The sequence below is a fragment of the Tachypleus tridentatus genome, chromosome 6 (genome assembly GCF_004210375.1).
Source record: "Tachypleus tridentatus isolate NWPU-2018 chromosome 6, ASM421037v1, whole genome shotgun sequence".
In the NCBI taxonomy this organism is placed as follows: domain Eukaryota; kingdom Metazoa; phylum Arthropoda; class Merostomata; order Xiphosura; family Limulidae; genus Tachypleus; species Tachypleus tridentatus.
In genome coordinates this window covers 51,421,166-51,434,185 of record NC_134830.1, presented here as the reverse complement: position 1 = coordinate 51,434,185, position 13,020 = coordinate 51,421,166, and the positions used below count along the sequence as shown (strand labels likewise).

At 34.2% G+C, this 13,020-nt stretch overlaps 1 protein-coding gene across 15 annotated transcripts in view; it reads right to left on the bottom strand.

Moving 5' to 3' along the window:
• Positions 1 to 13,020, bottom strand: part of LOC143252484 (histone deacetylase 4-like) — a 111,789-nt gene that overhangs the window by 30,599 nt on the left and 68,170 nt on the right. For 10 of the 15 annotated variants that reach the window (XM_076504684.1, XM_076504679.1, XM_076504683.1 and 7 more), the window contains 3 exons: positions 7,486 to 7,535; positions 2,840 to 2,965; positions 2,251 to 2,351 (listed from right to left, as the gene is read on the bottom strand). In XM_076504684.1, the coding sequence (XP_076360799.1) occupies positions 2,251 to 2,351; positions 2,840 to 2,965; positions 7,486 to 7,535 (277 nt within the window). The remainder of the gene's footprint in view (positions 1 to 2,250; positions 2,352 to 2,839; positions 2,966 to 7,485; positions 7,536 to 13,020) is intronic. The other 5 variants (XM_076504686.1, XM_076504691.1, XM_076504694.1 and 2 more) reach the window with 1 other exon arrangement.

The following is a 13,020-nucleotide window of genomic DNA, read 5'->3' as shown; positions in this document are numbered from 1 at the left end:
TGGGTGAGGAGTCATCTTGAACAAAGAGGGAGATGAATGACTTGAAGCATTTACTAAAGAAAGTTATAAACCATGAAGAACCAACTAAATATATGAATAACATGATTAATCTATCATTATGGGGTAAAGTCAATATTTCAGCTCAGGTGGACACAGGATATAAGCTTCTGGTTGCAAAGCACAATGAGCTAGTAAGGAAAAAGCATATATGTGTTGTCAAAAATCATAACTATGTGAAATTTTGTGGAATATTTGAGCTCTCACTTAAAGGGCATGATGAAACCATAAGCTCTATAACCCAGGAATATTTTATGTTTTACTTGATTATGCCTGTGAAGTAGACCTTTATCAAGATACCCATTTAAATACAGCCACAGTATTAAGAGAATAATCAAACCAATACAGAATGAAATTTTTACAATCTATGTTGGTCATCTGTCAAAATAAGGTTGAGTAAGAAGTAACAAAATGCAGAATATTTGGTTATTGTTCTATGGCATGGGCTACAAAAAAAGCCAGTTGAAATATTGTTTTTTTTGTTGTTTTTTTAGCCCATTCAACCAAACAGCAGAAGCCTTAGCTACTAAAGAACTCCATACTTTGATTGGTAATTGCCCAGACAAGCTTATTGCACAAACCTATGATGGTGTAGCTGCTCTAAGTGAAGCTAGGAGAGGTATGCAAGCAAGAGTAAAAAAAAAAAAATGTATGGCAACACAAATTTTTATCCACCGTTATGCACACCGAGTTAATTTGAATGTGGAAAAGACAAGATCACAGAATAGCAGCATTAGAGTATTTTTCAATAGCTTGTTAGAAATTCATGCCTTTTCTTCAAGGTCTCCACAAAGAATGGATGCACTGAAGAATGTTGTTAGCTATTGAATCCCAAATCCATCTGCAACACGTTGGAACACCAAAAGCAGAACAGTCAACGTCGTACACGAGACAAAAGATGCATTAATTGAATGTTGCAATGCTTTGGAAAAGTCCTACTCAAGAGATGCTGGCTATGCAACAACTGGGATTAAAAAGAACATTACATGATCCTGATTTTGAACTTTGGCTAAATATTTTCTCCAAAGTAATGATTCAAATTAACATTCTGTTTTCACAGCTTTGGTCAAGAAATATTGATGCAGCTAATGTCAATGCTTCTTTGCATGTGTTTAATTCTAGAATTCAGGAAATAAGAGATGAATGTGATCCAACCAAGAAAATGTCTCCAGAACAAAATAGAAAATGTTCTGCAGATAAAACCGATTGCCACTAAGGGAGTCTGTAATGCAATTTTGCTGTAGTGTAGAAAAAAATTAAGCTTTACCAATCACTTAAGAAAATGTAAGCTACTTATGGTCATCAATGTTTCAGCATATGCAAAGAATTTCCCAGATACCAAACTTGCACAAGCAGTTAAAGCCTATCTTATGTTAGAAAAGATGAATTTAGAAATTTAATTAAAATAAAGTTGTTCTGTAATTTACTTTAATTAAAGTTTTAATACCCATACCAACTGTCTTGAGAATAGAATTTTACTTCAAGTGGGTTTCTTGTCATCATAAATTGAAAATTAAACTTTGCATACTGTACACAAAAGATTTGTGTTAATCAAAAAGTCTTATACACTAGCTAGAAGTTACAAATAATAACAATTCAACATTTTCAGTAACTGTTAAGCTTCTAAAGATTCTAATAACAATGCCAATGGCAACAGCAATAAGGTGTTTTTTGGGTTTTTTTCTAATATTGAACACAGTGAATGGCAGGCTGCCCACCTTAGCAACGATATCTCAGTTGAAAAATAAAATGATTATAGAAATGAAGGGCTTCAATTAAAAAGCAATTAACGACTTTACTTCATCGAAAATTCATCAAATGGATTTCATTTTCATGTAATATCACTGGAATCCATGGACAGCAACACAAACATGTTGATGTACGTGTTACTCCTGCATGAGGTAAACCAAATTTTCTCCAAGATATATAGAACCTGCAATCCTCCCGATATATTTTACCACGATCCATCATTGCTCCTTGAACCTTCACGTCAAAAAATATACTTTTATAGATAAGGAGGCTAAATTCCTTCCTCACCATACCACGATTCTTCACTTGAGCCGACCTCGTCCAAAACCTTCTTAGCCACATGAAATCCAAAGAAGCCTCTTATCAAGTATGAAACCCTCGCTGTTGCGTGTTTTCTTATTTATACCTATTTATTTTTCAAAGAACAACGGCTATTGATCTTACCTCTTGTATAGAAATACTACCATTACTAGAATGAAGAGAATGTATACTGGCTCCCTCTTGTGGTGATCCTGGTCCAGAATCCGACTTACTACTAGTTCCATCTATTGAAAGACGAAATTACTTCTCTAGTAAACAAAACGATTTGAAGAACTGTATACTTATAAAATCTTAAATACATAAAACAAAATATAAATCTCGCAGGAAAATTACAGCTAATGAACATATCCGTATTTCTAATTTTAAACAATTAATGAATTCCAAAATTATAACAGTAAAAATAATATCTCGTACAAGATTAAAAATAATTTATTCACTCGGATTTTAAGTTTAGAACAACAAATATTTTACCAGGTTATGCAAAAGAAAAAAAAAAAAAAACATGATAATAAGTATTTTAAATATTCTGTTATTGACACTATAATTATACTTGCAAATTTACAGTTCACATTCAAGAGTAAAACTGTCATGCCTCATCACACCCACAGTGTTAGAATTTCTGACTACGATTTCGAAAGCCAGCCAATCACGTTAATTTTGACATGCATGCAACAAATAAAAACAAAGAACACGACAGAATAAATTATCATACTTGCGAGAAGTGGTCTCCTCTTCACGTGGATTGGCCCCTTGTCTTTACGTCTTAACAAGGGGCTACTGCGCCTGTCTAACACTTTCTGCTTCAACACAGATCGGACTTTAAGGTTGGGTTCGGACGCTAGGAGGACAGAACGTAGCATCACCAACCACAGGCTAATATATTAATCAATCCAAGCACGCACGAATGCATACATACACACAAAGCGAGACACGGTAACCACCCCTCTTAGTCAACTCTGTTTGGTTAACGTTTTGTTAATATATATTTAGTAAAAGATACGTAAACAGATCATGCAGTTAGAGAAATACATGCAAATACTATGTTAATATCTATGAACGTTACACCTAAGGCAGTCAAAGTTCTTGAAACGGTTACGTCACAAAGTTCTGTGTATTATAAATATACATCGGTTGTGAACATTAAGTTGATTGGATCTTAGATACAGAAGTTCCGAACTTGATTAATTTCTTGAATTAAAGCGACTCCTAGATTAAAAGATTTGGGCAGAGGATATTAAAAAATCTTAGCCGACAACAGTTTGTGTCGAAGCTTATTTGCTAGATATGTTGCTCTACTAGCCTATGTTTTAACTAATCTGATAAATAACAATTTGTTTTCATACCAAACTTGCAAATCACAGAAATAAATAATAAAACAGTTCTTTAAGATTACTCCATGACCGTTTCCTTAAGCTAATTTTAAGGCCTGTTTGTTACTTTTGGAAGTTTAGTATGTTTGGTAGTTGTAGGGTTAATAATTCGTTATAATTCATTTTTTAATCATTATTACTAGGAATTCATATACTCTTGTTATAAATGAATATTATGATATTAAATCATAGACTCCTGTACTAATTTTATTATATAATAAAAACATATCAGTACGAGCCCTTACAAAGTACAACAATATCGTGTTATAGTTAACATACTACGGTTTGCTTCTGACGTGTTATTAATTCATGCATAACGATAACGGTTCTTAGTACACCAAGCTTTTGAATATAACGTACTGTTACCGTAACACGAGTTTGCACATCAGGTTTTACAACAATTTGTGTTTGTATATACATCAGAACACAAACAGTTTTCACAACTATGGTTAGAGTTGTTTTAGATCAGATAATGCCTTTTTGTTTTCTTTAAATTCCAAAATTTCGTTTTATGTTGACTTTAGTTTAAAAGGATCCTTCCTGAAGAGAACAGATAAACAAAGCCACGGTATATTGCAAATTTGGCTTGATGGTTACGGAGCGCTCGATTTAGAGTCTATGGGTTAGAATCCTTGTCGCCAAACATGCTTGCTCTTTCAGCCATTATAATATTACAGCCAATCTCACTTTCGTTGATAAAAGAGTAAATTAAGAGTTGATTGTGGATGGTGTTGACTGGCTGGCTTTCCTCTAGTTTTTCACTGCTAAATTAATGACGGTTATCTATATAAAAGATGGCGCCACCAGGTAAATTAGCCCGAGAAAATCTAAGATTCCCAACGGTTGTAAGGGTCCAAGGGACTTAAAGAAAAAAGGGAAAAGAAAATGTTATAAACTACATAAAAAATTAACTATTTTCTAGTTTTTATTTCCCTTAACCCTTAATGCACCAAATTGTTTTCATATTTTCCCCTACAGATTTTCACATGTTATACATATCGAGCAGTTGTATTTTTTTGCTTGTTACAATACCATTGTAAAAAAGTGACCACAACACCCGAGCAAATAACTCATTTTATATGCAAATCATACAAGGTACTCCAGCACTAATTAGTGGAATCAGCTGCAGTATTTAGGGATTAATATTCTTTCGAAAAAATAATAATTTTCCCCTACTCTCAATCAAGGCTACTAAAATTCTTCCCTAATTTCTAACTGTCTCACGCCCCACACTGGCGTTCTTCTTTTCCTTTGACTTGTTTTTATTTCTTCTCCTCATATCATTCCCATTTGTTTACCTTTCTCTTTTTCCATGACTCAAAATTATTTCCATAGTCTTGGACATTTACTCGAGAAGAACATTCACCCCTGACAATATTGACACGTAATAATAAAAATATTTTGCAAAATTTAAGTAGCCAATAAAAACAAAACAAGGCGGAGATTAATATAAAAAAATACAAAAATCACTACATAAGTATTGTGTTTGTTTGTTTTTTGGATTTCGCGCAAAACTACACGAGGGTTATGCGTGCTAGTCGCCCTTAATTTGCAGTGTAAGACTAAAGGGAAGGCAGCTAGTCATCAGTACCCACCGCCAACTCTAAGGCTACTCTTTTGCCAACAAATAGTGGGATTGACCGTCATGTTATAACGTCCCTATGATTGAAATGGCGAGCATGTTGGGTGTGAAGGAGATTCGAAACCATGACTTTCAGAGATACCCTCAGTTGTAGATAACTTATCTACAACTAAATGTTGAATTTCTGTCACTTGCATGAATTCAGGGTTCAATAAGCTTGTAAGACGGGCGCAGCACTTACTTGCTATTTATGTAGGGATGTGTTTGTTTTTTGGATTTTGCGCACATATAGATTTAGGCAAGGTAGAAGCCGTCTTCAGCTAAGATTACTTTTCATACAGTATAGTTGGCTCACAGAATGGGTTGCCTTCGGATGTTCTGGAGGCAGTAAAATTTAGCGAGTTTAAAAGAAATCTTGACAGATATATTAATAGTAAGGGTTGGCTTTAATTTCTTTTTTTATTTAACCCTTTAACAGCAGGAGTGTTGTAGGTAGCAACATCAATTGATGATGGCTGCCGTATAAGGGTTAATAGTTTTAGTTTGGCTTAGAAAAAGGGACAGCTCAGATGGACCAATAGATCTCTTGTTTTCCCCGAAACATTACGTCATCTTTGTATGAAGTACTGTCTCATTGCCTCATAAGCATTAAGAACTAAAACCAAAAACAGGTGCTACTGAGTCTGTGTTACCTCGTTATGGTGTTTGTTTGTTTTTAATTTCGCGCAAAGTTACAGGAGGGCTATCTACGTTACTCGTCCCTAATTTAGTAGTGTAAGACTAGAGGAAAGGCAGCAAGTCATCACCATCCACCACCAACTCCTGGGCTACTCTTTTATTAACGAATAGTGGGATTGACAATCACATTATAACGTCCCTACGGCTGAAGGGGATTCGAACCCACGACCCTCAGATTATGAAGAGAGCGTCTGAACCACTTGGCCTTGCTGAGCTTAGGCAGAATTTTTTTCTTATGATCTTGTGTGTTCATCTCTATCGTGTTTCTGTACTTTTTGACCATCCTCGTATCATATTTAACTTTAAAAAAAAATTGTTGTTTGAAGTAGGTTAAGTGAACATATGTTTTATTTTTATAAATTAATAGCAATATATACACACTGCTGGCTAAAATCTTAAGGCCACTGAATTTTAAAGACAAAATATGCATTTTGCGTTGTTAGACTCGACCACTAATTTGAGTAGAGCTTCGAAAGATGAAAATAAGAAAAGGAAAAATAAATTTTTTTTAAAAAATTAGCATTTAATTGGGAAAATGCAAACACTATAAAATTCGCCTAAATACTAGCTCGTCAAAAGTTTAAGACCATACCAAAAAGAAGTCCTAAACAGGGTAGGAAATGCCCAACAAGAGATCTCAGTAGCGAGTTGCACGGCCATCATTGCGAATAACTGCAAACATTCGCTTTGGCATGGTCGATATAAGCGTTTACAGAAGGCTGGCTGGAATGTTATTCCAAGTGGTGAAGGTGGCTTCATGAAGATCATGTAGTGTTTGGAATTGACGTCCATTTCTACAGATTTCCCTTGCCATCCACCCCCAAACATTTTCATAGAGAACAACATTGTTCTGAGTATATCACAGGAAATTCATAAAAAATAACACTGTTCTGGGTGAATCACAGTAAATTCATGAAGTACAACATTGTTCTGGGTGAATCACAGTAAATTCATAAAGAACACTGTTCTGAGTCAATGGTTTATTAAAACATTATTAACACAATCTTATGTGGTGTATACTTTACCTTTGCTTTGTAATTACTTAAATATCAAAAACTGATATTTATTCAAAACACAGAAATAAAACTTGGACTTATTTTCGATTATGCTAATAAAATTATATATTTGATGCCTGAATATTATCTAAAAATGTAATTCTTTTCTACGTAATTTGGTATCCTCTAGTTTCTGAAGCTTTTGTTTATTTGTAGTGAAGTACAAAACAATACAACAGGCTGGCTATCTGTGTTCTCATCAAAGGCATCGAAACATGATTTATTTCAGTTTTAAGACCCAGATTTCCTTCTAGACCAGCAGAGAAAGTTGTTTTAGTACAATTATAATGAAACATGCAGGTTAGTGATAAAATGATTTACAACACACTAGTCTCATTTAAAATCTAGCATTCTTTATAAACATCCATGTAGCAACACAGGTAACGGTACTTTAAAAGTTTCATTTTTACAAAACTTTATTTAGTAAATCTCCCATCCATCGTTAATTAGCTTTAGACTTAGGCTGGTATTGAGGCACTACAACACTAATATTAAAAGGTAGTTTACTTCGTCTATTGCACCATTTAACGCATAATGTGTTGTTTTTTCATAAAACAATGCGTCAAGTAGAAATATTCAAAATAATATAACAGGAAAAAAAACATATATCTACCTGTTTTTCTAAGCGGGAAGTCATCGTCATACTTGCCAAGCAAGGGATGCCTACAACAAAAAAAAATGGAAATTGAGAATTTGAGTTAGAACCTGACAAAGGACTAAAGTAGTACAGTATTGTCGAGAGGAGGGAATTTTGCAGCCGTGTTTTGCAATATAATTAACAAGAAAAAATATAATTATATTCCATAAGTTGTTTTACCAAAGGTAAAACTGAAAACGTAATATGTGACGTAGAGACCTAATCGGTACCTTGTCTCATCGCTATGGGTGAAGTTTGTGTTAACCTTTAAAAGCTCATTGGCAGAGAATGATAAGACCTATAATGATAGTAATGTAAACATAATATTTACAGATTTTTTAGTCCTTTTGATAGTTATTTTGACGTCAGCGCAATGCATGCTCTTAAAGCATTTTCCTCTCTGTTACAATATAATAATTACAACGAAACGTTAGTTCGTTCTTTTAACAGACTGCCACATAATGATTTGTGTATTTATATGCACACATTGCTTTGATCTGTAAATCCTATTTTAAATCGCGTGCCACGCAGGGACAGCGGTAGGTCTACGGATTTACAACACTAAAATCAGGGGTTCGATTCCACTCGGTGAACACAGCAGATAGCCCGATGTGGCTTTTCTATAAGAAAAAAAACACACACACACACACAACACTCTTAAACAGTATCTTTAGAACGGCCCCAATTTTTTGGATGGAGGGAACAAACTATAGCTTGGTTATATTGTTCACTACGCCAGCTGTAATTTTTGAACATTAATAAGAAGTGTGAGAGTAAAGAAAAGAATGGCAAACCACAGACCTGTGGCAAAGTTGTGAAGAAACGGAAATATGATGATAGTTATCCAGATTTTGGTTTTACTTCAGTAGATGTCAATCATGAAGAGTGTCCACAGTGTATTATGTCTGAAAGTTTTGGCTCCAGAGTGCATGCTTCCAAGTAAACTAAAATGCCACTTCGAGATAGATCATTCTAACATGGCTAGTAAATCCTGTGATTATTTTACTAGAAAGTTAAAATAATTGATATAACAAAAAAGTACATTTTTGAAAAGCATCAATACGAAGCAATGCTTTGCTAACATCCTACAAGGTGACATATAGAGTCGCGAAATGTAAAAAGTCTCACACCGTCGCAAAAGAACTGATTCTACTAGCTGCAGTGGATATGGTGAACATTATGGTTGGTGAATCTGCAGGAAGACTGCTTTCAAAGGTGTCTTTATCCAACAATACTATCAGTTGTACAATCCAACATATGGCTGAAGACCTCAACGATCAGCTAATTGAAAAAATAAAGCTAAATGAGGCAACGGATAGTAACAAGGATGCTCATTTGATTTGCTACACACGGTATGTGGATGGTGACAAAATTGTGGAAGATCTTGTCTTTTGTAAAAGTACCACTGCAGGTACAAAGGCTCAAGACTTGTTTGAGATTCTTGACACTTTAATGTGTGAAAACAACTTAGACTGGACTAAGTGCGTTGGCGTCTGTACCGATGGTGGTCGCTCTATGTCCGGATGTTATGGATGATTGCAAGCACTCATACGAAGCAAAGCTCTTGATGCACTGTAGACCCACTATATAATCCATAGGAAAGTCCTTGCGTCAAAGCACCTGAGTCCTCCACTGAACCTAATCCTGGAAAGTGTGTTGAAAGTATTGAAGATGGTGGCAAAGACTGTTTCCCCCTGTTGCAGCAGTTTGTTACATCCAATAAAGTTGATTTGACACACTAACTAAAATCTGTTTTAAGGAGCATCTAACACAGCTCTGTGACTGTTTGAAAATTACTTTCCAGAAGATATGGTGAAGTCTGCATGGATCCAAGGCCCATTCAACGCTAAGGCCCCATCTGAATTTACCTCTGCAGAAGAAGAAAATCTTATTGAGCTGTCTTGTGACAAGAGTGTGAAAAAAAAATTTGACAGCATGGAACTACAGAATTTGAGATATCAGCAAAAGACGAATATCTGCTACTAAGTGCTAAAGCTCAGCAAATCCTAATTCCACTTGCGACGTCATAACTCTGAGAAGTTGGGTTTACGGCGGTTGCTGTGATAAAAAGCAAGTTCCGTGTGGAACAGGAAATGTGGTTGGCTGTGTCCAATCTGATTCCAAGATTTGAGAAGTTGTGCAGTGTCCAACAGGCGCACACATCCCATTAGTAATTGTGGTTATTCAAAAATGAAATAAAAATATTGTTTTTACTTTAATTTACGTGTATTATTCTTTCAAATGGCTACTAAGTTGTTTGGACATAAGTACTTATTAAGTATTAAGTTGGTTGGACTAACTAAACGGAACTGTTAGGTTTTTTTTTTTTTTTGTTTTTTGCCTATGGGCGTCGTGAAAACACTGCTGAGAAACTAAGGCGCCGCGAACCGAGAAAGTTTGGGATACGCTGCACTATAGTGAAGCATTGCGTCATCTTTTATATACGACCAGAGAAATTATTCTACTGCAGTGATGGCAAAAAAATAAAATAAAAATTGTTGTCACGTGACATGCAGTGCCGTTTCTTGATTCTTTAAATCCTAACACTAACCTATAATAAATAAATATATATATGATGATGATCGTTATTGCCAAATGCAGCGAAAATTTTTTCAACCAAGGAGCAGTGAGAAATGTTCACAGAAGACGTCTCACGCCCTCTTGGCGCTAGCTTTGGGTTGAGGGAACATGTAACATAGGATGACACGTTTTGAATTCCTCGCAGACCCAGTGTACACATCAGTATTTGAGTAAACACAGATATAAATTGTTGGTATTGGCTTCGCTTTGCTTACGTTTTTCTTTTGTTGGTGTGAGTGAATACTGGATATTCAGTGATAATGACAGTAAGTATGTTAATTATATTGTTAAAATTATCTTATTTGACATGATATGCGTATATTTTTGATCAGTTAGTTAATTATAGATTTATCTTTATATCAATGAAATAACTTTTCATCTACTCTTATGTTACGGTAAGTTAAATTATCGTATTTAAGTTAAGTGGTGAGATATTTTTAAATTGTATTTACCATTTTCAGCTTGTTAACTCAACCAGTAAAGAAACGTTCAAATGAAACGAGCAGCAGCAGAGATTTTCAAGAATCGCAGACTGAAAGATTTATCATGATCAAAAAGGGTGATAAAGCATTATGTATCTTATGTTCTGAAACAGTGGTGTGCAGGACTTCGTGTGTAAAGTGACATTATGAAACTGTTTATAAATGGCTTTGTGATAAGAGTGAGCAAGAACAAAAATAACACATTTCAGCAACAACAACGTGCAGTCAAATGTTTTCATGAAAGTTGTTTCAGATAGTTCCAACTTAGTTGCTGCTAGTTTTGATATTTCAAAGATTATTACTCAACATGGGAAACGACATATGATGAGGAGTATATTAAAGAATCGTGGCTGGAATGTGATCCTTTCCTTTTATTCAGCCCATTAAGGAATTGTCAGTGAGTAGAAACAGAATAAATGATAGAATATCAAATATGGAAACAAACATACCAGAACAGCTAACAAAAGATATTGGTTCATATAAATTCCTTCCCATTTGTCTTGATGAAAACACTGATGGTACATCATCAGCTAGACTAGCCATTATTACTCGATTTTGTAGGGGTGATGAAATCTGCAAAGAACTGGTTAACTTGGTAACGTTACCTGAACATACCACAGGGGCTCAATTATGTAAGGCAGTAGTAAACGAATCATCCAATCAACAGGTTGACCTTTAAAAAATAGTTTCCATGACAAATGATGGTTCACCCAGCATGAATAGTAAAGAAGCAGGTTTTGTAAATCTGTTTGTAAAATATATTGGACATCCACTGAAAGACTTTCATTGTATAATATACAAGGAGGCTTTGTGTGCTTTTGAAATCAAACTGATTCTTTTAAATATTTCCCAAACCTAAAAAAAAAATAACAGATATTGAAATTCATGGGAAAATACACTAGCTTGTAAGTACAATTTTCCAGCATCATTAATTCAACTTTTGATCAATTTTCTTTAAGATTTAATAAGTTCAGGCTATTTGAAGAAACTACAAAATTCATAAAGTATAAAGTCAGTGTAACTACATTAGACAAACTGAATTTGAAAATTTTGTAGTGGATTGACGTGGATAATTTTAGCCGATTGATTTACAGAGCAGCTCAATTTGGAGGCAAAAATTTGTCGACTTAAGAGCTAAATTAGAAAATATTGAAAGAGATCGGTGACTGGAATAACGCAGAAAATAAGGTTCTGAAACTGGAAATCTATTTCTTAAACTTTCGACTGTCTGACAAATGTCACAATGGCAGTATTAACAGTATTTTCATTAACAAATTTATGTGAGTCATCACTTTCAGTGATGAACTTTGTAAAGTGTAATTACAGGAACAGACTTGTTGATGAAACTAGTGCTGCATGCATATCTTTCAACATAACCAAACACAAGCCTGATACAAAATATCTGTCACTGTTGGTGCAGCAGCAAATGTCTCACTAAGAGTAAAATATGTTTATTTTCCTTTCCTTGTTTTTTTATTTGTTTATGTTACATAACATGAAGCAAAACTTATCATTTTACAAAATGGTTTCTGTTAATAGTAAAACAATGAATAAATATAAATAAACAAGAGGATTCCTTCTGTTTACTTAAAAACATGCCATTATTATTGTTACCAATTCATTGATTTTATTTATTGTGAATTACTATAGTTATTAACAACAATTTACTCCTAAAGCTGTTTCATTTAAAATAATTCAGAATAATAATCATTGATAATCTGCTGCTAACAATTACCATAGACACGTGAGAGACTTTTTTAGATAACTATCCCCAATTTGGACACACTCTTAAAAGGGCTTGCCATCCCTGTTCTAGTGCATATTTATTTTGTGTAGTAGATCTATATTTGGTCTCGATTTTTAAATATTTGTTAATTCTGGCATGGATTATAAGAACATTTGTCAATTCTGGGTTTAGACTATATGCACAAAGGCCAGTTTAATCTCATGTAATTTTAGATTTTTGTTAATAGATCTAATAACTTTAGGGCAACTTTGTTCCATATTTGTTCAAAAATTAGTTTAGTTTATGTATTTTTGGTGTAGTTTGGTTTGCTTTATTTTGAATATTCATATAAAGCTACACAAGAACTAATAGCACTTTCCTAATTTTGAACTAACAGATTAGAAGGTAAGCTGACAGTCAACAGTGCCCACTGCCAACTCTTGGGCTACTGAAATAATGTGGTTTGATGATCACTCTTACAATGCATTTACAGTCCAAAAGTGCAGAAGGGGTTTCTGTGACAATAATATGAGAACCACCAAGTACTCTGAGTTAAGGACCATGTCTGGTCAATACTAGAAGTTGTTTCTGGTGATGGTTGTGTTGTGTGTGTTTGTTAGTTTTGGTGAAATTTTATTATGAAATTACTTTATTCTGATGTTTTTATCTACTACATAAAATATTTGATTTTGGAATACTTATATTCTATACTAAAAAAAATCA